At 42.9% G+C, this 25,960-nt stretch overlaps 2 protein-coding genes across 3 annotated transcripts; one reads left to right on the forward strand and one right to left on the reverse strand.

The window, feature by feature from the left end:
* The first annotated feature begins 560 nt into the window (after window positions 1-560).
* gadd45ab (growth arrest and DNA-damage-inducible, alpha, b) lies at window positions 561-2,038 on the forward strand. The gene is made up of 4 exons (XM_028403603.1): window positions 561-713; window positions 1,201-1,302; window positions 1,423-1,630; window positions 1,825-2,038. Exons 1-4 carry the CDS (start codon window positions 664-666, stop codon window positions 1,936-1,938), a joined length of 474 nt encoding a protein of 157 aa, XP_028259404.1. The 5' UTR covers window positions 561-663; the 3' UTR covers window positions 1,939-2,038.
* A 2,456-nt stretch (window positions 2,039-4,494) lies between these two features.
* Window positions 4,495-25,864, reverse strand: gng12b (guanine nucleotide binding protein (G protein), gamma 12b). Of its 2 annotated transcripts, XM_028404677.1 has the most exons (4): window positions 25,659-25,864; window positions 22,276-22,330; window positions 6,146-6,266; window positions 4,495-6,057 (listed from the first exon to the last, which is right to left on the reverse strand). In XM_028404677.1, the coding sequence occupies exons 3-4, from the start codon at window positions 6,236-6,238 to the stop codon at window positions 5,932-5,934; spliced, it is 219 nt and encodes a 72-aa protein (XP_028260478.1). In that variant the 5' UTR covers window positions 6,239-6,266; window positions 22,276-22,330; window positions 25,659-25,864; the 3' UTR covers window positions 4,495-5,931. The 2 variants fall into 2 exon arrangements, with proteins under 2 accessions (XP_028260478.1, XP_028260479.1); XM_028404678.1 differs by lacking the exons at window positions 22,276-22,330; window positions 25,659-25,864 and adding an exon at window positions 6,435-6,555.
* Window positions 25,865-25,960: the final 96 nt, after the last annotated feature.

The raw sequence follows: 25,960 nt of genomic DNA on the forward strand, positions 1-25,960 counted from the left end.
ATTCCCATGTTTGCAGATGTATGAGCATGAGAGCAGTAATACATGTACTGTAGGATGCATTTGAAATTTTAGTTAGAAAGAAGACTGTGTTAACCTAATAATAGCCTACACAATAAGAAAAATAAGTGTTAAAAATTTAAAGCACTTGATGGATAAAGACAAAAATACTGTGTTGCTGTGTTCTCACTTTAGGAGCAAACCATAAAAAGCAACGAATATTTTTTATGACAGCTTACCAGTAAAAGTCTGAAGACTGATGTATAAATTTGAAGTATACTCATCTAAGGAGCATAAAGTTTAAGGGCAAATATCTTCATATTTATTTTTCTTCATTAACATTTATATTTTCATGGAAAATGAGATTGAAGTCTAAGATTGGTTAAAATAATGACTTAACGTTGGTTCTCTGTGTTCCCAGAAACAGGCCATTTTGACCACCTGTATCTGTTTTTGGCCACAGGGTGGCGGTATACTCACAGAGCGAAGCTGAATCTGGAGCGTGTGTTCATGTGACCGGGATCCTCCAATGGGAGGTGTCTATGTAAATGAGTTGCGGGCAGCCTGTCTTTTACTACTGGAAACACAGTGAGCGGGCATACAGTGAGAAGGTCGGCACGCAGGACTCACTTCATTCTGGATATTACAGGAACACGAACCGTCTGGATGTGCAATATGACTTTTGAAGAAACCAGTGGAGATAATTCAACAGAAAGGTGAGCAAATGTTATTCAACTCTCTGCTTATGTCACAAATATCCCTAACATCATTTTAATTCTTTTGATATGAATTTCAGATGTGTTTTTTGGGCTAGAACTGGTTTGTGTTTATGTTTAATTAAACATGTTTTATGTGAAGTTTTGTAAAATACTGTCAGTTTTGACGTTTTACGTTCAGCTTACGTCAAATGTGTCTGTTATACTGTAGTCGTGCTACGCTAGTTAGCTGTTTCTTGCTAATATTAAAGTGTTGTTTGAATAAATAACGTCTTTAAATGTGTATGTGTGATGGAACATTGTCTTATTGCTGCGTACAGCAGTGTGTTGGTTCGTGTAGCAGTTGCTATCATACGTGCAGCGTTGCATCATTAGCTGCTCTCCACCTCATATTAGTGAGAGTACAGGAAAACTTGGGCTTGTGAAACAGCAGCTAACTGCCTCATTGACTGTGTCATGGGTTTTGCTAATTGTCTTTCTCTTTTAGAATGGACTCGGTGGCTAAAGCATTGGAGGAAGTCCTGAGCTCTGCTTTGCCTCAGGGTTGCATCACTGTCGGTGTGTATGAGGCAGCAAAGTCACTGAATGCGTAAGTTCACAGATTTCTACTCAAGCCTGAGCTCTTAAAAAAGAATTGTTGCTAAATTTGAGATGGCTGCGTGTTTCCTCCCCTTTTTTCCTCACAGCTCTTTTTCTTTGTTTCTCTCAGGGATCCAGACAATGTGGTGTTGTGTCTACTGGCCACAGATGATGAGGAGGATGTGGCTCTGCAGATTCACTTCACCTTGATCCAGGCATTCTGCTGTGAGAATGACATCAACATCCTGCGTGTGAGCAACATGAGGCGTCTGGCAGAAATACTTGGTGGAGTGAAGCCAGGAGGCGAGCCCATGGACCTGCACTGTGTTCTAGTTTCCGTATGTGTCATTACTCATGTCCACTTACTGTAGACTTTTGTTTATTGTTCATTTCCTGTAAGCAGTCACATGTCACAGGACTTTTACTACTCAGTGTCATTGACTGTACTTGGTTGTGCAAGCTCAATCATTGCAGTCTGTTTGCACATTTCATAAATCAGTAGACACTAACAGCTTTGTTCCTCTTCCTGCAGAATCCTCAGTCGTCCCTGTGGAAGGATCCTGCACTGAACAAAGTGAACAGATACTGCAGAGACAGCCGCTGTTTGGATCAATGGGTGCCCGTTATTAACCTCCCCGACCGATGAAACTGTTTGGAGTATTAATGTCTTAAAGTCTTTGTGCATTGAGGAAAAAGTGACTACACGAGGCCTGTGTTAATGTCTGTGTTGGACTCGTTGGAATGCACCCCAGAGAGAGAGAGAGAGATAGAACACGAGGAGGAGAAACGTTCCAACAAATTTGCCAGGTTAGGGTGAACTTGTGGGCCAAGGAAGTATGACTCAGCAGTCTGGGTTCCAGGATTTCCAACAAATGACTGGGCCTTCTCTGCCGAGAAAGAATCCTTGAGAGGAAACTGAATCATGTGAGCGGACGAGCGGACAAGCACACACGGTGGCGAGCATGTGCGCAGGGACTGAGGAAGAGCAGGCAGAAAATGCCTCGAGAGCTGGACCATGCTGGAGTGGACCAATCAGCTCGCAGAATTCTTTCTAAAAAAAAAAAAAAAATTGACCAAACTTGAGCATTTGTTTCACAGCACATTTATTTAATGGTATTTAAGATGTGTCACTTTGATACCTCAAAAGGGAAAGTTGTTTTAATATTATTATTACTATTAAATATTGTTAATATTATTAAGGCAGTGCTTCGACCTGTCCTTCAACTGATGTCTTTATGTTATTAATTTAATGAATTATATTTATTGTGGATAGTTCATGAGATTCTACCTTGTTAAGTTGAATGAAATAAATAACTAACAGTTGTCAGATTGGCTTTGCCTCAGTGATTTCCAGTTATTACAGCCTTTAAGCTCACTACGTTGCCAAACAGGATTTAAATGTCATTCTGCCACATTGCTGCAGCTTGCACAGCAATGGGAAGTCAGCATACTTTCTCTTCCATCTTGGAACAGAAACCTTTTCTTCTTCTGCTGAAGTTACTTGAAATTACCTCTACCGCTTCATGGGAACTCTTGTAAAACGTGACCTTTTACATATTTTGCAGATCTTCTTACACTGAGGGGAGGAGAGTTCCCATTGTAGTTGAGTGTGAGCGGAGAGCCTGTTCCACACAGCTGTTTTTTGTTTTCTTCAGAACTAAATTTACTGCTGGGTGGAATAAAAATAGCAAAAAGCAGCTGAAGACCCATTTCAGGCTGCAAAAAGAGAAAACTAGAACTTATTGGTGCTTGTGTCGAGTGGGGAGGGACAAAGGTTTCCACACATGAGTGTCACGAGACAATGGATGCATGAGTCAGGGCTATTCAGGTCTATTGCTAGAGCTGTACAGTACTTTAGCTTCATGGCTAAAAATAGCTCCATGAATAGAGGGTGCCCCCCTCCCTCTCCCTGACCACTAACAATAGTAGCACTTGTAATTAACAGGCAGCTTTTACGCACAGACCTGCTGCAGAGATGCCAGATTGCAACTCAAGAAGACAAGAAGCTCCTCTGGTGGTGTTATTAGGTGGAGGGGAGCAGATGGGGATGAAAAAAATGGGTCAAAATACTGGACTACAGGGGGAAGACTAGGGAGGAATGCAGGGTGTGATCGCAGCCGGAGGGTTTGTGGTCATGTTAAACTGATGCAGCAGTTAGCAAATGTGATAATGTCAGTGATTGGTCCCACACACTGCAGAGAAATAACACCCTAGATACATTTTTCACTGACTCAACAGCTTCATAATTTTTTCTTTCCAGGGAACATTCCAATCATCATGTCTAGTAAAAGGCTGTGCCATTTTTCTTAGGAGTCTCACAATAATGCCAGAAATGCCCGAGGGAAAAGTGATACCTAAGAGCAAATTAAAAGAGAGGTTTTGCTTCACACGGGGAGGGGCCACTGGAACCACTGGAAGTAGGTGAGATACTGAGATATTAGATTATTAGCTTAACCCAAGGCCTCTTCACTGCACCGACGGTGCAACACAATCACTGCGAATAAAGCAGCGACAAAGCCAGCCCTATCCATCATCTGACCCGAGTCAGGATTACATCAATGTGGGCCAACAAATATGGCCTGACCTGAATGTGGATGTAACATCACACCCGAGGAGACTGAGAAAAGAGGGAAAGGACCGTTCAGATCCAGCTTCTGTTGCATAACATGCTGGCTGTGGCTCGGGGGCACATACACACCATCGCTGGGAAATTGGAGCAAACAAGGATGTTTGTCCTCCTGACCTAAAATGCTCATTTACTTGTTTGAATGTGATACTGACAGTCACCTGCCAAGTATTCTTTGAATGGCTCCTTCTTTTCCCAAAGTGTTTATAACATGTAATCAGAGTAAACCATTGCATTATATAATGAACAAGCCATGTTGTAGAGCTGCAAGTTTTTCCACAATACAGTGCATTTAAAATCATCACACAACATGCCAAAACATGCCACTGTAGTGTGACATGTGACATACACTGCAGTGATCAGAACAGATGTCCAGAGTTTTGACAAAGGTTACCATAGTAACCATTCAGGCATTGTAGCCATTTACATACACATACATTTTGGTGGCTCATACTGTATACATAATGACCATAATTACAAACAATAGCAATGACCTTCAGTCTTCAGTTAAGTTAGCAGCAGCTCTATTGGGTGGAGATCAGGTGACTGACTGTGAAGAATATCCCAGTTCTTTGCTTGAGTATATATGTGTACTTTAATGCTTTTAGCATCAATCACATCATCATCATCATCATCATCACCACAAACAGGTAAAGGCAGAATATGCCAGCAAGTTGCTACCCACGCTCACCACGTGTGAAAAACCACACAGACGTTCATTTATTTTTGCGATAAAAACAAAAATTAGATGTAAAAATAAACCACAACAATTAGTTTTAATTCAAAATGCTGGATTCATGTCGCAAGACAGACACTTAAAAGTGACCAAGCAAGCACATACTGTGGTACACAGACATACATACTGCGCTACACATACAGGCATATGAGATATATATTAATGCAATTAATCATTTTTGAAATATTATCCACAGAGTTATAAGTAAGATATACTCCCTTAACTTAGCTAAAGGGCCTTTATTATTCACAGTATTAGACGACAGCACTTGTGTGACTGAAAGGTAGTCAAGAGGTTGAAGCAGGATCACTTCATCATTAAGGCCCTGGCTGGTAAAAATGCAGAAGTTTTTTTTTGTTTGTTTGTTTTTTTCTATGAGCACAACACACATGTCCGCGTGATAAAAGCTTAAAGTTAGCATCAGAGCAGCTGGAATGTTTCAGAGGTTTAACAGTCATTGAGTGTTTCACAGTGCCTGCATCAGCGTCTGGTCTGCAGACAGAAGCAGAGAAAACAGATCTGATCAGATGGCACAGACGGCAGATCTCCTGCAGTAATGGCAGAATAACTGTTTAGATCACTTGGAGAATGCCTTCACTAAAAATGACAGCGTGCTATGGTTAGAAGCAAGGTTTCATATTTCATAGAGTCGAACTGATTTGATAAGAAGCCTCTGTGTTTTTACTGATGATTGTAAAGGCTTTGACTACAAGAGCTGTGCATCAGTGGCCATGTGTTCTCCTGTGATGGACAGAGCAGTTTACTTGTCCAATGACAGGATGTCATTATCTCGGCTGCTCATTATCAGCCACACACAAACTACAACAACTGTTTCCGCAAGCCTGATGAAAGTAAGAGGTGAAAGCTGAAAGCTTAAATCTGTTTGGACCAATGACTAAAGAAGAGGGAGGGGGGGGGGGTATGTTTATGCATACTGTGATAATTACAGAGTCATCAGCTCTCCCACTGATGGCACAGCAGTCTGTGGCCTTTCTAGATCTTGTCAGATTACAGCGCAAAGGGAACAAAAGTTGCCACCGAGCCCTCACGAAAACTTTTTAATCATCTTTGTTTGAGCTAAAACTTTGATCCTAGTCCACAGTGCCAGACTTCTTTGGTGTCCTTGCTAGCTGACTGACAGGCAGAAGGCACTGCGTTCCTTCTTAAACCACAGCAGGCAAAAGTTAAGGGGTATACTGGCCTTAAGGCAAGATGTGAACAGCATTAATATCAGCACTTTTACACACAAGAAGCACAGCCACAATTTAGATGTTCCTCTACAAAACAGTGCACGGCTTCTTGTCCTTGAAAGGGTTTTCTGAAGCGGGGACGCCCATGAGTAACGGGTCGTTCTTGGCGTGCTCTCCGCAGTAGCGCATCAGGTCTGATGAAGCCTTAGAGATCTGCGAATGAAAGAGTAATATCATCTAAATACATGCATAAAATACAAAAAAATTGGACACTGACAGTGGCAGGAAAACACACACACACCTTTATCCTCTCGATGCTGGCTTCTATCCTCAGCTGCCGCACTGTCCGCCTGGCCTGAGCTATGCTGCTGGAGCTCTGCATTTTTGATGACATTGCAGTTTTAGGACAGCGGTGCTTAAACCTGTATAAAAAAAAAATACACGCAACATGCATGTTAATTAGAGGTGCACAGAAGACAAAAACATTACTCAGTTGAAATGCTGACCGGCAAAAAGATGCTCCTGAGTGATTAAAGAAACCAAACAAAGTTCATGCAGCAGCTAAAAACACACAAGGTTTTTAATACTACCTTTACTCAGAGTCCAAATATTGACCAACCAAGCTGATCTAGATCTGATGTTGGATTTTACTGTAACTAGCGATCGCTCACTCGTGAGAACGTTCCTGCTGTGAGGCAAAAAGTGCACCACCCAACCCTTATCTCCATTGCTCACCCACCTTCAAATACAACACAGCCATGCATGCAGCGTGATAGTGACCGGTCATTGTCTATTGTGTAATACAGCATCTATATTTGATATGAGCAGGTATTTTAGAACTTTATGTGCATCTAATGGGGGAAAACTGTGCTGATCCCCAGATCCAATAATCAAAAGGTAAAAGTGTCTAATGAGTTCTGCTGCTGATGTATCATGATCACTAGAAAGCTGTGATACTGCGCTAAAGGGCTGTCTGCAAAGCAAGTACACAACAAAGGGTCAAGAAGAGGGAGCGAGTGCTGCAACATTAACTGGGACAACGATGCAGCTGTTGAGAAGATCTGTATGAAAAAATAAATTAGATTCAAGCTAGCATGTGGCTAGATCTTTCACAGTAGAGTCACTGCAGAGTGAAGGCACTCCTCTGCAGTGACACACAGAGTGCTGTTCTGTAGACTAAAGTAATTCTAGAGCGTCATACCGCTGAAAACCTGGAAAAGGTTCTTTCTGCTGAACAAAACATGAATAGCAGAGGCTGCCAAGCAGCCCATGCAGAAGTTTCAAAAGCTCGCATTCATCTGTGGTTATATGGAGCCTGGTGCATGTATGCATGGTGCAAATGATGTGGGCGTTCAGCTAAAATCATCCATATATTTATTTATTTTAAATCCATTACTTTTGCTATAAAAGCACATCACTAATTATGCTGGTGACTAATCTATCTAGTACATCTTAAGAAAGACTCTTTGATTACAGCATGTTTACACATGAACATCTTTGCACAATATGACAGTAAATCTAGGAGTGAAGGAAGACATGTATGATCTCTGCAGCTGTGCAACTTCTCAGAAGTGACAGTTGACCTAATCTGGATTTGACTCAATATACGTAAGAGCTATGACCCCACCTAACGGACTCCTGTTTCACAATTCCCTCTTCCAGGATACAATGGTTTGCTTTTACGTCACTGCCTGGGCTGCTTGAAGAAAGGAGAGGCTGCCCAGTCTCACTCTGTCCAAAGAGAAGTGCAGAAACCAAAGAAGGGAAGCAGGCTTTAAGCAAGCATGCCCTGTTCTATACATAAACATCATTTCTTAGAAGGAACATCTAATGCAACAGGAACAGGACATTATGTATTAAAGTGCACACAGAAGCTGCTGAGAAATACATAAGAATCCCTCTGTGTAGCCAACGACAGCGCAGCGTCTGTTCCAGGAACAAACGAGGAAAGCACAGCAGAAAGTGGCTCTGTGGGGCAGACTAAAATAATCTTTGGCATGTGGTGCAGTAAATGTTTGCTGTGTGCTCTGGTGCAGGATATTACAGAGGAGGGGAACACGCTGGAACGGAAGGGAGATGAAACATGGTCAATTGCAGAACTGACTACAGAAAGGAGACAAGACCGTGCACCCCTCTGATCCCCCACCCACTCCCATCCGCTTCCTCCACAGGAAGCAGTACGGCCAGTAAAGTATAAATGATTAAATATGGGGTGGAGGCTTTAAAAATAGAAACAGTGGAGGGGGTAACAAAGGAAAAGAAAAAGAGTAGCTGCTATATAGAGTGCAAGGCTCCTGCAGACTTAAGGGTCTTAAACACTGCATGCTGACAGAAAAACAAGCCACACTTGCACTTCTTCACTGCAAACTGCTTTCTGGGCCAGTGCACTTATTGTTCCAAGGAACTTCATGTTGTGCCTGTCTTGTCAACACAGCTGCACCAGCCAGACATGAGTGGACGCTGAAAAAAAGAGAGAGTTGCGTCACAGGAGGGCTGCAGATCACGCCCCCGATGTCTGCACGGACACAATGTGACGCCACTGCTGCTGCAAAGCCTTGAAAGTGGCACTTACAGAGCGCAGAGGAGGAAACTATTGGAGTTTTGAGATTCCAAAAGCAACAATCTATAGTGTGTTAGTAGTTGAAAAATACAGAATACAGCTCCCTGTAGAAACTTACAGAAATGAATGGAACCAATATAGTCATAGAGCTACATTTCTTACTATTACTCTCTAACAGTGTACTGGAAAAAAAAATTTATAGATAGAAACCACCCACAGTGCATCCACTGAGGTCCCACTGAATCACTTCAACATGCTCTGATCAAGGAGAAGCAGTACTCGCCACGCATCATCCTCTGCATCTTAGTAGAGAAGGATCCATACATAAGAAGCGCTGACTGTCATGGACTTTCCTCCCCTCCCCTCCCCTCCCCACCTCAACCCCACTGAACATTTATAAATGACACATGTGACACACATCCCTGGCATCACAGGAAAACTGCAGCACTGTCAGCTCCACAGAAACAGAAGCTGCTGTGACATGCTCCACCAGAAGTCCCAGAAAAGTGGAGGCTGTGGAGATTTTTTTTCTTCCTCAGGCCAGCAGTGCCAGATGTGGCATATCGTCTGCCACAGAGGTGAACAAGTTTACACACACTTCTCACACACAGACTCTCGTCTCAAGAAGAGGTCTGATCCAGTGAGGCCTCTGCCTCAAATGTGCTGAATTTACAAAATAGTCCACTCTATTTGGCCAGCAGGGATCAGACAGACTATATTAATGCATCCCAGCAATCAGACTGACATACACAAGCTAAATGAGCTATGCTAACATTGTCCTAGTTCTAGTCTCCTAGATACATCAAACAGAAATGAGAGTACCTGCAATCTGGCACTGTTTTTAGAAAGCACAAAAATACACTTAAGCCATTAGCTAATTGCATTTTTATTTTTGAAACAAGACCTCAGTTAAACAGAGTCAAAGGAGCTCTGACACAAACAAGCAGAGGGTTTATGGCTGCAGCGTGTGTGATTCTGAGCCTTCAGATTCCTACCAGCCAAAAGTATGTCTGCAATGCCTTCAGCTGGGTGCGCCTGTGTGCATGTAGCGTGCGTAAATGTAAACATGTGGCACCCTCAAAGCACTGACAGAGGAATACATCTGAGGTCCTGCTGCAGCAGAGATGTGTCTTTGATGTGGCTGCAGGGCTTTGCACAGGTGGGCTCTCACAGTGCCAGCAGAGAGGTCCTGCAGAGTTTATGACAGCAACGTTTCACTGCTTAGATCTGCTGCCTGATCAAATACTCCAATAACGTACTGGATTCACATCACCAGCATGAAGACACTACTGAAGTATTCTTCAGGTTTATAAGCTTAAAGGATATTATCATTTGCTTTTAAAGCATTTATTCTGTCATACTGGTCCTGAAGAGTCACACTAAAACACAGCAGAAGAAGGGAAGAGTTTAAAGATCTCTTTGAAAATTGTAGAAGAGACATGCAAGTATCTCTGCTGCTATTTTTAATCCTTCTGCAGTGGAAGCTCAGCTAACTTTTGAAATCATCTGCTTCTCCTACGTCACCAGTTCAATAGGGACAACACGCAATACCATTGTATCGTACGGCATGTTGAAACATTGTGTGCTTTACACCAGCTATTTCATCTCAGACAAGTCCACAAAGGGGTTGTGCATTAATGCATTATGCAAAAATATTCATGCAAAAATTCCTAATATTAATTTGCCAAATTTCAAAATCAGTTTTGGAAAAGTAGTTTGCACAGCCTTAGTGAACAGGGAAAATTTATGTTCATTGGATTTTTTTTCTCTTAAAGAGTACACAGTAACCTTGTCAGCCAAGGATAAAGCTGCAGCTAGCAGCCTTGCTATAGGTCACTACCTAGGTTGCTATCTATCGTGATTTACGACATGAGACAGCTTAGGATTATCAGGTGAAGGTTTGTCCATCTTTATTCTTTGTCCGTTTGGATTAACAAACACAACTCACATAAGTTTCTTTACAGTTAAAGGAAATCCAAAATTGTTGGTCCATGGGACACAGAGCAGCTCTGTTATCTGTCTGTTACACTGCTAAACTGCCTGGCAACGACAGTGGTGGACCCCACCGTCCGCTCCTGGGCCGGGATCTGTGGCAGCCTCTACAATAAGCTCCGAGGCTTAGGCACATTTGAGAGGCATGGTAACAATGCAGACAGGCTATCAGTATTGTAACACATTCACAACGCTATTTGTGCATTGTGTAGAACAGAGGCGACCGGGACAGGACTCCAGAGCTTTTACAAGTTTAACTGCGCCCTCATGAGCGTTAATCTCAGACAGCCTGATGCTATCAGGGAGCCAGCCTGTCCAGTCAGGCGTGCAGGGGAAAGAGAGACAGAGGCCTCCCAACGAGTTACAAACACACAGTGTCTCCTCTGACTGGAGACAAACTGTATGACTAACATTTCAAACTTGTGCAGGAACATCAGCAATAACAAGCTTTGATGGTTACTGATTTTATGAAGGTGTTAATGCTTTGAAGACAATCCGTGTGAAGTCAGCCGCCATGAAAAGAAACACAGGAGGCGCTGGTGTTTGCCCTGCTGACTAAAACAGGAGATGAAGCATCCAAGGCGCTGAGTCACACTCAGACAGAGTTTCTGTCACTGTGCACCTTTGCCCTGAGCTCTGTAGCCGCTCGCAACACTTTTGCTAAAGGTGAGGTCAGTGACAGGACAACAGTCTCTCACTCCAGTTTCTGTCATCCTGTCCTTTCCTCCCACCTGGGCCCCATGTGCAGAAAAACAAGTTCCTGTGTGTGTGTGTGTGCGTACGATCACAGAGCCTGCAGATAGTCACAGCCGTTAAACACTTCAAAGCAGTGAGTAATGTGCTCCTGATTCCATGAGAAATAAGTTCATCTGCAGCCCTTCATATCCTCCCTGCAGAGAGGTGTAGTGAATAACATCCATAGATTAAGGCTCTCTTTGAAGTTGTGGCAACTTTTCTTTTCATGTGTTTGGAATTCAGCAGAAGACAAAGCAGCTAGAAAGCCCCGAACCAGGTGCTTTCTCATATTCACCATCGTCATGCATGTGCTCAGTTTCCTCCCGGCTTTGATTGTTTTTCCCCCCATAAAGACAAAGCTTTACTTCAATATAACATGTATGCACAGATGCAACAGGCTGACACAGAGACACGGAGCTGAATCTGGTCAGCCAGATGCAACGCAATGTGCCACCAGCTGCTTCTTTTAATACACAAACACAACTCATACAGATGAATGTGGGCGGGGGGTTCTCGTGCAAACCTGTTGCATGCAGATCCCAACTTTGAAGTGTAATAAAAAAGAGCTTTGTAAGCAGCTCTCATGCAAAACACCATTCTTCTTCTTTGGGATTATTTTAACTGCCATTCGCTGGAACGCCAGGAGGCTGAATATGGCAGATGCTGCATATTCAGTGTTCCCAGAGGAATAATGACAATAATAATGACTAATGGCACAGCCAAACACAATGTTTTGTTTACTATGGCAAGGATAATGCAAATGCAGCTTAGTTATTTTTATGAGAAAAGCTTACGAGTGGCTATATACGGTGACATTGTTGTGTGTTTTCAGTCTGCAGGCTAATAATCCACAAAGGAGTTTGGTTTCCTCTACCTGTTCTACAGGCACATGTATACAAATACAAAAGGTCTTATTTAAAATCTGTAAATCAATTCATTCAATTGCTGAAAAGGGCCTTTTAACTGCTTTTTTATGTGACATTAACTGTGCATTAACAACTCCTGGATATCCTGCTATTCAGGTATATTCTGAGCCATGTTCACCGAGCACAAGTTTTGAGGGGGTGGGGGTTAGTGTTAGTGTTATTTCTGTCTTCCCCAGACTTTATTATCCTCGCTTAGATATTGGAAACACCTCATAACTCTGCTGTCAACACCACAAATCCTCCAAAGACGACGAGTGGTCTGGGCTCCAGTGGAACGGCACAAACGGCTCCAAGGAAGAGCCCTCAGGGTGCAGCTGAATGTAACAGTTAATGGACCCTTAGTCAGCCCTGTCTGCTCCCTGATCTGACGCTGTGTGAACTGTCACGCCGCCTGTCTTTGCCTTATCTTGCAGCACACAGTCACTCAGAGACAATAGAGCCACACAAAGTGGCTCCACAAGCAAAGAGCTAAAGCTCAGCATTTGTGGTGTGTGAGGGGGATAGTACACTGTACCTGTGTGTGTGGCGGGCATTGTGTATGTTCTGCATGCAAGGTGGGTCATTGCTGCTATTTCCTGCTGAGTGGGAGACATGAAAGCAGAGAGATTTGTATTTCGTTGATATCACTTTACAAATGCACTAAGCTGTCTCCACCCTATCATGGGAGAAAAACTCCCACAACCACCAACAACAACAAACAAAAACACCCTCAGCTATGCACTGCATTCGTTGAAATCCCCGAAGGGAAAAGTGAGGAGGATGGGGAAAAAAAACCCACTCTCTCTCTCCCACCAATACTTCCTGGAGCCTGGGGCAGTCCTGGATCTGCACGGGTCTCCCCGACAACTGAGCTTTGTCTAGACAGAAACCAATGCTCCGCTCAGCGGATAGGAATTCAGTAAACCCACAAGCCCTCTTTCTCACACCACCTTTAGCCTGCTCCTCTCACATGGCAGCAAAGAACCAAGTCACAGCTCTCATTGTTACAATAATCCAGCATTTACACTTCTAGCTAACTGCACCACCCGGTCATTCAGGGATGGAACAGAAATTGGTGCATTTTACTTAACAGTGTGCACTCTGTGCATAAAAATCAGCCCTTAAACTGAGCTGAAGAAAATTCCTCTCATTCCACCTCCGCCTGCAGCACACCCTGCACAGCTCATTGCATCCTGTTGCTTTCAAAACCAGTAATATGGGATGTAGACAGTCTGATGTGTGAAGGGCATGGAGAACTGAATGACATCCAAAAGGCCAACATGCTGTTTTTTCTTCTTTTTTTTTCCACGGTCCGTTGCTTAAGGATAAACATCAGCCACCCTTCCTCCCTAGTCTAACCATTACATACTATAGCTGATGCTTTCATGCCATTCCTCCAAGGTTATTAACAGAGAGTGCGCTCACCTTTTCCCCACTTCCACACACACACACACAAACGTCTTTCTAGCAGAACCCCACACACACACACTTCACAGATATGCTGATGTTTCTTTGTATTCTTTCTTTTATCAATACCGTCTCAATGAAAGGTTTACTCATCATGTCATGTCCTGCACTTAACTTATAGCACTGATGTACAGGAACACTCAGTAAAGCGACTTTGTTAAACAGTCAAAAAGGATTCAAGGACTTTTTGTGCAGAGCTCTGGTAATGGTTTTTGTTTGTGTCCCAAATGTCACAGTGACCTCTTGACAGCAGGCTTAGGTTTGTACAGAGACATTATGAAGGCATTATGTTTGTAACAGAGTAACTAGAGCAGTTAAGGAAAGTAGTAAGCGATGCCAGCAGTGTGAGGCTCCAGCCAGCACACTCCATCCAATTCTACTTAAAGTTATTGGCTGAATGATGAAGTGAAATGACGAAGAAGAAGAAAAAGTAGCAGTTTAGGTGGGCTGGAGTCTGAAGTTGCAGCTATCAGCTATTTAGACGCTATGCAACTGACACCAGTAGGACACCCAGTCTGACAGACACTGGGGTCCACACATTATGTTGAATGTCTTTTGTGCTGCATGAACAAACCAAGTTTGAAGAGAGATTTTCAATCAGGTTTTCCTGGAGTGGCAGTGACTGTTACACAAAGCTCATAGTTGCATTTGCATCAGCAACACTGAATCTATAAGGAGAAAACAAGAGTGGTCTTGTGGTTAAAGAGGTTGATCTAATCAACACAAGCCCTGCATTTAGAGAAGGTGGTGGTAGGTGATAGGGGACTTCTTCCCCGCTGCCAAATGACTGCTTATCATGACGAACCAAAGACAGAGAGAATGGAGGAGGAGGGGAAAACACACAGCTCTCTGACCTCACCAACAGAAATGACTCTCCCACCTCCCTCTCCTCCTTCCTGTGAACTTTGTAGCACCCCTGAGCTGAGCGAGCACTAAACTGAACATAATGAGGAGCCACGGGGGAGGCAGGAGGAGAAGGCTGTTGCTGTGTGTGCCTCCTTATAGGGAGGATCCACAAGTGGCTGCAGCTTTTGTCTCATGACAACTCTCTGTCTGGAAGTCACCTGATTGTGAGCCTGCGGTCTTGACGTATTAACAACCTGCCCTTTGGCCCTAAACGTTATTACTAGAGAGTCTGCACACACAGGGAAAATCACAGCAATGAAACAGGTATTATTAACTGAGAAAGAATCCCAAACATCCACCTTACCCAGCTCTGCACAAGGGTCACTGCAGGCAAAGTGCACACGTGAGAGTTTCTTTCCTGCTCAATGTGGCCATTAGTTCCAAGATAAGATCTAGGAAATTGCATTTCAAAGCTGCAGGGTCATATTTTTACACACATTTTGACTTAGTGATCCTGCAGGATTTACTGTAAATGTGTTGTACTGCTACTGGTTGTGGAGAAGCCAGATGTACAGTAGAAACATAGTCTATATAGCCTCTGTTTATGTTTTGCAACACATGCCTGCAGCTAGTGGCTACAATTGCAGCAATATATCTGTTCTTTACAAAATTTACACCACATGGTCATATATGCATACCTGAGACTGGTGTTATACATGCATTATCAATTACATCTTAAATACATCTGGTAACACATCATCAGTTAGATAGATTTACAGCCTTATAACTCTGTTATATGGAGCTAAATGCACCATTATGTGCCTCTATTTCAGTTCGCTCTTTAATGCTGAGCAGTCTGCAGCAGTATTATAGGAATATGCCTGCATATTGTTGCTGCAATAGTGGAATTTCCCAGCTTGGGATGAATAAAGTACTTCCATTCTATTCTATTCTATTCTATTCTATTCTATTCTATTCTATATCAGTTTAGCCAATATACATCTGAGTACTTCTAAAATTCCTGTTCTAAGAACAAACAAAGTAACAAAGTTTAATTTCTATGAAACAGAAAATAATAATAATCTCAGAGCGTCAGGGAAAGTACTTTTGTTTTGTGACAAGGCAAAGTAGCAACACAGAAGGAGGGAGCCACTGAGGCACAAAACCAGGAAGGAGCCGTTGGAGAATCTGACTGCCTTCGTGGAACCATGTGTGTATGTTAAGTCTAGACCACTGCTCAGGGACTGACTCCATCATTAACAGGGTGTGACAGTGTGGTGCAAGAGCCAAGACCCTGTGTCTTCTGTGGTGCAGTCACTCATTCACAGCAGACACATAGGCTCATGCCTGCAGAGCACTCAGCAGCACGAGTGACAACACGTCAAAAACGCATATTACAAAGAAGGAATGATGCAAAGCATATTTGCATTTACGTTGCAAATGTCTGTATGCATAGCAGCTACTACAGTCCTAGAAATCCAGCAACAGGATCTGCAAGACTTTTAATGTCACTTAGTTCGTCTCGGTTTGTGCTAAAGGATCTATGTCACTGTCTGGAAGTACGAAAGGAGGATGTAGCAGTAAATCCTTTACAAGAATCACCACTTTATGCTGTCTACTGCACATCTATTATCCAAAATGAGGAACTTCTTCTCAAAGAAAAGGATTGCATTACCTCAGTTAACCTACATAATATGATATCCAAACCTGGCATGGTGCACAGAGGTCAAATGATGACAGAGTCGTTTTTCAGTCATGCATTTTGGAGCGTTATAATGCTGTATTCATTCAAAGCACCGACCAGGATCTCACAGGGAAAATATGCGCGGGCCGGTTGGAGCGGTTTGTTTTCAGAACAGTGTAACTCCAATGGAACGCAGCTGCAATGCCGAGCAGCATACCACCCTGTTTCGCCCCTAATGAACATCAATCAAAGGTGCATTTTTACTGCAGCACAGACCACCAAGTGTACACTCGCAAGGCAATGCAATTAAAAGCAACTTATTTCTGGACTGGAAAATATTTCCTTTGCCACTGTCTGGTGAAGGAAAAAAAAACATCAAAGCAGGAAAGAGCAGCTTGTAGAAAAGAATCCCAGGCATGTAACTAGTGGCTGGGCAAACTTTCTGGGCAGGGTGACATCCTGACTGCTGCTTGCTCTTCCTCGCTCAACTGCCAGACCCTTATGTTTGGACGGCTCCCGCAGCAGAGATCAGGGTGGCTGGAATTCTTGTCTGGCAGACACGTGGCACAGAAGTGTCTCGAAGTGGACACAGCAGCACATAGACAGATAAAGTGAGCGGTGTGGACTGTTTATTGTCCAGGTCCTGCAGACATGATTAGAGTTTGTCTAGCAGGGGACATTCTGTTGCTTGTGCAGAGACACTTTCTAACACCTCCTGAACACCAGCATTCATAGTGACACAAACATACTGCAGCAAGCAGCTGCTGCCTGCATCTACAAGAGGTGTAAAGGCGTCACAGACAGTCAATACACAATGACTGGAGAGGCATGCATGAAAAAACTTTGAGTGCATTAAACCAGAGCAGGCTGTGTAAGCAGCAGGAACCATTTTTTATGCATATAAGTCATTTTACATTAAGTTTCTTTTCTTTCCCTAAGAAGAAAACATTAGGTGATAATGGAGGAAATTTCTGTGACCACCCAGAAGTTTCAAAGAGCAGGTTTGAGTCTGTTGTCATGCAGGCAGCACCAGAGTCCACCTAAACACATAGTTAATCCAAATACAGACAAAAAGGTACAATGGAGATAAAGTGGGCATTCACAGAAGCAAAATGCTTGTGATGGTATCTGCCTGTAAGAAAGTTTTGGTACCAGGGTGTGAACATGTTTATTTCTGCTGTAAAGTTGCACATTTATCATGGAGGTCTATGGTACCAGCCCCTAGAGGCTGTGAGGAAAACTGCAGTTTTTGACACTTCTGCACCAGCTATATTTCTCAGCTCCAGAGGTTGGAGCTTGGACAGAATGGTTCAGAATCAGAGATCACATTCATTTCTACCATCGGAATCAATACACTCAGGACCCATCGCTAGTCTGCTAAATAGACAAGACAAGGAAAAACACCATGCAACTCAGATACAGATAGCTGTGATATGTAATCATAGCTGCTAATGTAGCTTCTAGCTGCAAGCAGAAGTCAGGAGCTTCCAGAGCCACAACGGTTTGTGACATTTTTTACACATATGCATACTGTGCATTTAATTAACTCAACACACAAATATCAACCTCCTGAATGCACCAGAGGACCAGCACTCCTTCTCTCAGGACCAAGGTTTCAAGCCTATCCACCAAGTGACTGTTGCCATCCCTTGAGACTAAAAACAATGCACACATAATAATAGCCTACCTGCAACTACCTTCACAGACAGAGGTGAAGTCAATGCCTGGCAGGCAGTTCTGTCAAAATCTTATCCATAGAAACAGGATCTGCAGTGACCCAGTTGTTGTGTCGGCTGATATGTCACAACAAGGAGGGGAGGCATATTTATTACACATCTGAAGCTGCACTAATAATTCTTTCATGCCAAGGGCTTTATGCAGGCATATGATTGGACTGGTTGGACATTCCATTTTCTTCCCACACAGCATCACATGATTTCAGTCTAATGCATATTTCCCATTGTAAAATCTTTTACAGGTAGACACAGTGACTGGAGGAGCTCCAGCTGTACACCTTCTGTGATACTTTCCCTGTCCCGAGGCAAAAACTTGATGAAGCTGTTTGTCCTGCCTCAAAGCTGTGTGTGTGTGTGTGTGTGTGTGTGTGTGTTATAGCTGTGCAGATAGGACAGATAATCTCAAGTGCTATCTACATGCATCCAGGGCACTTGGAGTTCACCCAGCCCACACCAATCCTGGTTTGAATTCCCAGAATTAGAGCTATATAAATAACATTAGGAAGGTAAATCTTTCTCAGGCAAAGATTTATTTTTGCAAGCCACGCAGCAGTTCAGAGGGAGTCTGCATGAGAACAAAAGTCTTGAATCCATTTAATTCTATCTAGATCAAACAGTTTTTTTCACTTGTCTTTCATGAGCAACTTGAAGAGAGTGTTATGGGACAGAGGCAGCTTCACATGCAGACAGATGAGCTACTTTCCTCCTAACATATGGCAGCAGGAGTAACCTGCTCCCACCAAACAATAAAAAAGGCAACATCCAGTTCATCCAGTGCTAGGTTGCTCATCATGAGGGCATGCCATCAGAACCGGTGATCAAATGTGTATTAACCACATTATTTCCTGCACAGGGAACAGCCACTCCCGCCTCTGCCCATAACTAACCAACATGAGTAGGAGTGTGTGTATGCGTGCGCGTGTGATCTGGAGAGGGTGATTGTTCAGGAAGCGGACGCGGTGCAACCGAGCAGAAGGAAGGAAGATGCCCATATATGAACAGTTGCTTATGAAACAGGATGGAGGACATGCCTGAAGAGCCCTGGGATCTCCCTCGGGTGCAACAATAATGCAGTAAATGTGTAAACCTCCTCCCACACAGATAGACAACACACACCCTGGCACTCAAAAAGCTCAAGTTGCACCGAGCCCAGACTTTCATTGAATCTGACACTTACACCATCGTCCTCTGTGTTCAGGAAACATCCTACCTGGAACCTCTCTGTTATGCAATTATCCCTACAGACAAATGTGGGAAATTAAAACAGGTAATAAGGATATTAATTATTTCCACTGAGCTACTGATCCAGCAGGTTTCTGTTTCTGTCGCACAGGATAAACCGAGGCCCTGAAGCCAATTATCAACACACCTGCACACTGGAAAAAGAGCCTTTGTTTAACACCTGGGCCACTTCTTTTACTCACTTACTGTATTTAATCAATATGACTGCATGCACACACACATATATATTTTCCCTTCTCTGGAACAAAAAAAGATCTACTGCTTTTATTTTATATTGCTCTTATTTCTGTGCATGTGTTAATCATTCTGCACAGCTACTTAATGTAATACAGTGATGGCTCACTGTGCCACCACACATACATTAATTATGCTCACACGTGAAACCCTGTCATATATCCTTAAATGATCATATTTGATAGCATTACCAAACATGGAAAGAAAAGAGGCTATTCAAATAATACACCAAAGATATCTGATCATCCTTTTACAAAGGCAATGTGTCATCTGAGGCAGAAAGCACACAAACTGACAGACTGTGCTATACTGCCATCATGTGGAGGAAATGTAGAATACAGTCTATATTTAGGTTGATTGCTGCAAGGCCATTGAACTACCAAAATGTTCATCTCACAGAGGACATTCCAGGTCAACTTCAAGTTTTTCTCAAAAAATTATAATTTTTTAAATATTAAGCAATTTCGGTGTCATTTTTAACATTGAAGTCAATGAGAGAGCCCTTCAACGAGGGTCATCTTTCAAGCTACAGACTCCATTTTAGTCTTAAAACGCTCATTAGATGCTGCTCTATCAAACTTGTATTCAGAATTTTCTAATTCCGAATCGTTTCCGCACGCAGGGCTCTCAAAGTTGGAGTGGTTTTTGAGGTCTCCTCTGCTGTTACCATGGTGACAGGCTGACACACAGAGGCATACAAAGCTCTGAATTGCTCTGATTCTCCAGCAATTCAGAGCAATCCTTCACATCAGCATTCAAAGCAATGCTTCAGCTGCAGCAATCAAACTTTCTTTAGGAAATGCTCTTTTCTAGTTGAAATTTAAATTTTGCCTTTTTTTAAACTGAAGCTCACATGTTGGTGGATGTTGTCATGACAGCTGGTGATGTCAGAGGTGATAGCTGGTCATAGCTGCTTTGATCTTCCCGCTATATATTTGGAGCTTTGAGGCATTCACACAGTTATTGACTATACATCCACGGTTCACCGCGACACACGGATCTACAGTCACTACACATCGACAATCAACATCGCATCGCGTAAGTCTACAGAACAACTTTAAACACCAGCACAAACTAGTCTACAGACTCAATACTGTCTACACTCTTGTGAACACATTGCTTACTACTGTTCCACATAGGCTTTGTTTCTTGCTGTCATGGCCCAGAGACAAAACACAAGAGTGGGATTCAACGGTCCTCTTCAGGCTCCAGAGACACACTCCATCATCCGCAAGCTTGACAAGCTGAGGGCCAGGAACAACCACCTTGAGGATGAGAACAGCAGACTGTTGAACTTCTCTGAGAGACTGGGGAAGATTATGGAGATAAGTGAAAGACAATCCAAGCAGCAGACCGAGGAGTTCAACATAAGCAAAGCTGCCAAGGAAAATGCAATGAGAAAAATTGCTAAACTTGAGACAGACCTGCAAGTCCAAGCTCAGCAAAACCAGGAGGTCGTCCGTGAGCTGGAGGACCGGAACACTTCCCTCTTCAGCCGCTACAAAGATCTGGAGGACGAAAACAGCCGACTGTTGGCTGTCAACAAGAAGCTGAAGCTGAAGAATTGTCATTGGGACGAATACTTCAAGAAGCAGAGCAAAGAAGAAACCTCTGCTGACAATGAGAGCACCCTCAAAGAACAACTTGAGCAGATGAGACAGTTGCTGGTGGCCGAGAGGCAAAAAAATAAGTCCCTTCAAGAAGAGGCCTCATCTCAGTTGCTGAAATGCCAACAAGAGGTTGCACAAAAGAAGGAGGAACTCGCACAGAGAGATCATGAAATCCTCCAACTGAGGGGGGATAGAAGAAGAAGAAAGAAGGAAGAAGAAGAAGAAGAAGAAGAAGAAGAGGAAGAGGAAGAAGAAGAAGAAGAAGAAGAAGAGGAAGAGGAAGAGGAAGAAGAAGAAGAAGAAGAAGAAGAAGAAGAAGAAGAAGAAGAGGAAGAGGAAGAGGAAGAAGAAGAAGAAGAAGAGGAAGAGGAGGAAGAAGAAGAAGAAGAAAAGAAGATGGTGGCTGTATTTTAGACAAGACTGTAACCTAACCCCACTTTTCAACTCATCAGATCCATTCAGATAACTGTACATAGGAGTCTGTGAACATAGTTTTTTAATCGTTAATTTTTTATGTTTGACCTTTTTGGCTGCAATAAGTGACGCTGGGTTGGTGTCAATGAAATATGAGAATATCAGCAACAATAAATGCAAAAGCAGCATTATAGTCTCCTCTCATTTCAAGACAGACACCAAAACATGTTTATAAGAGACATTTCCTGCTGCCAGTAGGTGGCGCTCTGAATATGGTTTTATAGATGTGTTTAGGGTCAGACTCTGATCATACATGTGACATCTGGCACAGATCGGACAGTAAACACACAAGTTATACACTGCAACAACTTAAAATATTTTTTATATTTTACTTAAAATAAGCAAAATTGCAAAATGTTGACTTAATAAAACTCAAAAGCATATCCATAAAACTTAAAAAAATGGTGGCAAACGATTGCCTTATTTAAATTAAGTATTATTAACTTAAAAAAATGTCAGGTTTCAGGTGAATCACCGTCCTTTTTTAACATTTTAATATATAAAAGTGTTGTTCTCTCAATGCACTTGCTGTTTAAAACAATTATATCTGAAATAGTAATATATAAATACATATTTAACATAATTTTTAAAAGTGTAAACACTTTATTTTGAGCAAATATTAAGATTTGTAGAATTAAGTGGTGGTAATGACATATCCAAGTGAAATAATGAGCAGCTGGTGGGCTTTAGGGCTAAGGTGGCTCTTTAAAATTGTGCCGGTGCCATTTGCATCATCACTGTAAACTGTGTTTCCACCACAAGAGGGCAGCACCTCACAGTCAGTCAACATGGTCTGACTGGAGATATGACTGCTAAGAAAATAATGGATCAATAATGGATTGATTGGTGAGCAGTGTTTGAAATCTGAGCCACCTTTCAATTACTGTAAAGGCTGAAGACGCCAGCGGCAACAGCTGTTTCAAATGTGCAGACAAAAGGCACTGACCTGTGTGGGAACAGATCTTCAGGAGCATGTGTTTGGTGTCCCTGCCTTCCTCAATCTGGAAAGACAAAGAAAAAACAGTTAATCTGAACCTGGCTACTACAAATCATTCCTTCCAGCAGACGCTACAGTACCATGAAGAGCAGTCCCACATCATCTAGGCAAAAACATGGAGCAATGGCAGGCCGAATCTGTTGAGGGTGGGGTATGCTCTCCCCTCTACTGCATTTGCATTCATTACCACATTCCAGTGAAACCAGTTAGATGGCCAGTCCTTTGGTCTGAAAACTTCCTGTGTGTCTGTCACAAGCAGCTGAGTGGGGGGGGAGCAGACACTCCAAGAGGAGAAAAAGATCTAAAGGACAGAACTTATCAAAACAGTAAACTATAAGATGGAAATACAAGAAAGATCAACATTTTTACAGCACTTTCACTGTAAAATATAAAACCATATAACCTGCCGTGTCTCAGTGGCTAAACAGACACTCACTTCCTTGACTGGTTTATCATTTACAGAACTGTCCATTATCAGTGAAGGGTGGTTTCAGGTCAGTAAAATCGTGATGGAAACTAAACACAGTGTCATTAACCTTTAAATGATAAGCACTCACACATCTGTGCTGGCAACAACACATCACCTGCACTTATTTAAAGGTGTCACCAAGGTAATGACACCGCTTCTTCACACACATGCGTGTCATTACTGATTTACTGCTTTGTTGTCGAACACAAACCTGGTAAGGTTTATTCTTGCTATAATAGCGGAAGACACAATTCTGGGGAGCAAACGTCATTAAAATCAGTTTAAATGTAATACTTTGGTTTTGTATTTATAGTACTCACATGTTTCAATTAAAACACAATGGGATATACTGTAAATAGTGCGACCCAACTGACCAATTAGTATCTCACCCACAGGAAGCAGAGAAGGTAATTAAATGTAACGACAGCATCTTTATTAGGTGAGTCAGTCCCTCGATGCTACACAGATGCACCGCAGAGACCTGGAGTTGCTTTGTGTAATTGTGTCAGCTGTGTCGCACATCATGCGGGACTTCACAACAAGGCACGTGTCTATAAATAACCTACAGCAACGATATGACAGCTTCCACAATGTCAGTGAGAGCAGACGCAGGGTGACACCAGCAGGTGATCTGGCTTCTGTCATGCAGGGCCCCGCATGTCACTCTGCAAGCGGGAAACGACCCAGGTGCTGCCTGCAGGGACATCCTGCAACAACGGTGAGGCGGCCCTTTGTGCTCACACTGTCTGATGAAGAGGCTTTCCAGGAAGGCTCATGAGACTTATGGAAGTCATTATGCAACTGATCCTTAAAGTGTCAGACAGCAGGTTTATGTGCAGTCAGTGTCTGGTGTAGCAGTCTGCAAACCAATAAACACTGATGAGGACAGCCATGCAGGCCTAATTTCATCTATGGCTCTTCGCTGCTGCCAGGTAACCATGGCAACACTCACTTTTTGACATCGGCTTCCCATCCCAGTCAAACAGATGCTTTTGCTTTTATTTATAAAAATGCATCCTCAGACAAGACCACTATTACAAGTCTTTTAAATCTTGCCATAACATCCACTCAGAGAATAACAAGCTTTATAAATCCATTTTATAGTTTTATAGTCTATGTGTGTTTTGTGTCTGTTTTTCTGGAATATACGGCAAAGGCCAGTAATGAGTCAGGTATATTGGCAGGTGTTATTGTTACTTTAAGCTTCAGATACCAGCAGCTTTCATAAAGTAAGAAGTGAATGCACTGCCAACATCACTGTTTACAACAGTTTCCATTTAAAAAAATGGAAACTATCAGTGGGGAGAAGCCATGAAAGCCTGTTGTGAAAGCCTTCCATCACTTGTGGATAAGCAGTTAATGCTTTGTGTGCTAAGCAGCCCTCCTCTGTGAGACATACTCTCTTCTTCGAGAAGATATAATACCTTCATCACTGTGACACGCTGCAGCGAGGAGGAGGCTGAGAGCAAATATGGCTGTGGACTAACAGAGTCAGAGCGGGGCCGGTGGTGGTGGCTCCGCTACGTTGACTGGAAGTATTCTCTTTGCGACCAGAGCTGTGACGCAGAGACGAGCTCCCCAGAGGCCTAGCGTGGAATTTGAGTCGAGGGATAGAAGAGGGAGAGAGGAGAGGAGGGGGGGGGGCAACGCTCTCATGAGATTAAACCGCGCCAAGGTCTGCACTAGTGAGTGTGGGGGGTAACTAGGCAACAAGGCCAAACCCACGTCAGCACCGAAAACCCACTCAGGTGGAGTCAGACTGCCAGAAGCCATGAAAGGATAAGTCTCCTAAAAGCACATCAGCTTGTCCAGTTTGAGACATAGTGATATTAAAAATGAATCACAACATGCAGACATGTCATCAGATCAAACACCAGTTCACTCTCTACAATAACCACTTGGGGCTAACATGACTGTATACTGTACGTTGGGTCAGGCCTTGTTTGTTTAGTCTCTGCTCAGCTCCCACGTAATACTGTTATATTGCAGAGGTTATTTATTCTACCATGCCTGGTTCCAGCATCTCAAATGTTAGCACCTGTTACCCTGTTTGTATCATTGTAATAAACATCACATCCTGTACAGAGGATGCACCAAACCTCTGTGACCCCTGCTCATATCATATGAATAGTAAAGTGTGTCTAGCATACATTTAAAAAGCAATAAAGCAAATGGGAAAATATTGTTGGTTTCTTGTTAAGGGGACCAGTGCGGTGCTAACAACACAGGCAAAGGTCCCCCAGAAATGTTTCAGGGGCCCTAAAAATGACAGAAATCTTATTGTTGTGTTACATATTTTAAGGTTGCTGCACCATGTATTAGCCTACCAAGTTCCAAACTAACACATGAATGGAGGTCAGTGTTTTATCTTTGTAGTAAAACAGAGCAAAAATGTTCCCACACTGGCAATAAAGTGGCACAGTGTCCTCTGATTTCACATAAACTTCACATGAGTTTAAACATTATGCTCAATGCTGATTTACTGCATGATTCACAGAAAGCTGTAAAGGCCTAGTTCTAGTTACACACAAGCGACCTGAAATAAATATGATGATATTGTTAATGCCTCAAAATTACATCACTGAGAATCAGATGCTGTGTTTACAGCAGCCAGTCATACTGTAGCACCTGTTCACAGCCAAGGAAAGAAACCTGCCTGTTGGCTGTTCTGACAGGCTGCAGTCCATTTATTACAACACACACACACACACTGATACATGGTGTTACCGTGCCTTCTTTTTGGGCTGTGTTAATGAACTGGAAGTTCACAGTTTACCGTCTGGCAGCGTTACTGTCCACACACACACACACACACACACTTATCAAGAAAGATTATTCATGTAATCTCTGTGCTGATACTCACTTGGCCCCTTTGGATCCAAAGCAGGTTTTAACGTCTAGCCATGAAATAATCCCGATAGCTCCCACTTCAATGAAATATCGACTGAAAACTTTCCCCTCGGATTAAACAAACATTCAGCCGTGTATCGCTGAAGCACAGCGACAACAGGGAGACGCCGCCTGAGCTGTGGGGCTGGACTACCCGGCCCCTCTCTCTCTCTCTCACGCTCCCTCTGTATGTTTAGGGAAGGACAACAGCGCCCTCTGTCGGGCGCTCTGGACATTTCTCCTCATACCGTTCACAATAGCTATTAAGTGTAGATG

This window comes from Parambassis ranga, chromosome 4 (assembly GCF_900634625.1).
Source record: "Parambassis ranga chromosome 4, fParRan2.1, whole genome shotgun sequence".
NCBI lineage: Eukaryota > Metazoa > Chordata > Actinopteri > Ambassidae > Parambassis > Parambassis ranga.

Coding starts and splice junctions, on each gene's coding strand:
- gadd45ab (XM_028403603.1), top strand. CDS start 664: ATGTGCAATATGACTTTTGAAGAAACCAGTGGAGATAATTCAACAGAA. Junction 714..1,200: donor GGAGATAATTCAACAGAAAG/GTGAGCAAATGT, acceptor TTTCTCTTTTAG/AATGGACTCGGTGGCTAAAG. Junction 1,303..1,422: donor GCAGCAAAGTCACTGAATGC/GTAAGTTCACAG, acceptor TGTTTCTCTCAG/GGATCCAGACAATGTGGTGT.
- gng12b (XM_028404677.1), bottom strand. CDS start 6,238: ATGTCATCAAAAATGCAGAGCTCCAGCAGCATAGCTCAGGCCAGGCGG. Junction 6,058..6,145: donor CCAGCATCGAGAGGATAAAG/GTGTGTGTGTGT, acceptor TTTCATTCGCAG/ATCTCTAAGGCTTCATCAGA.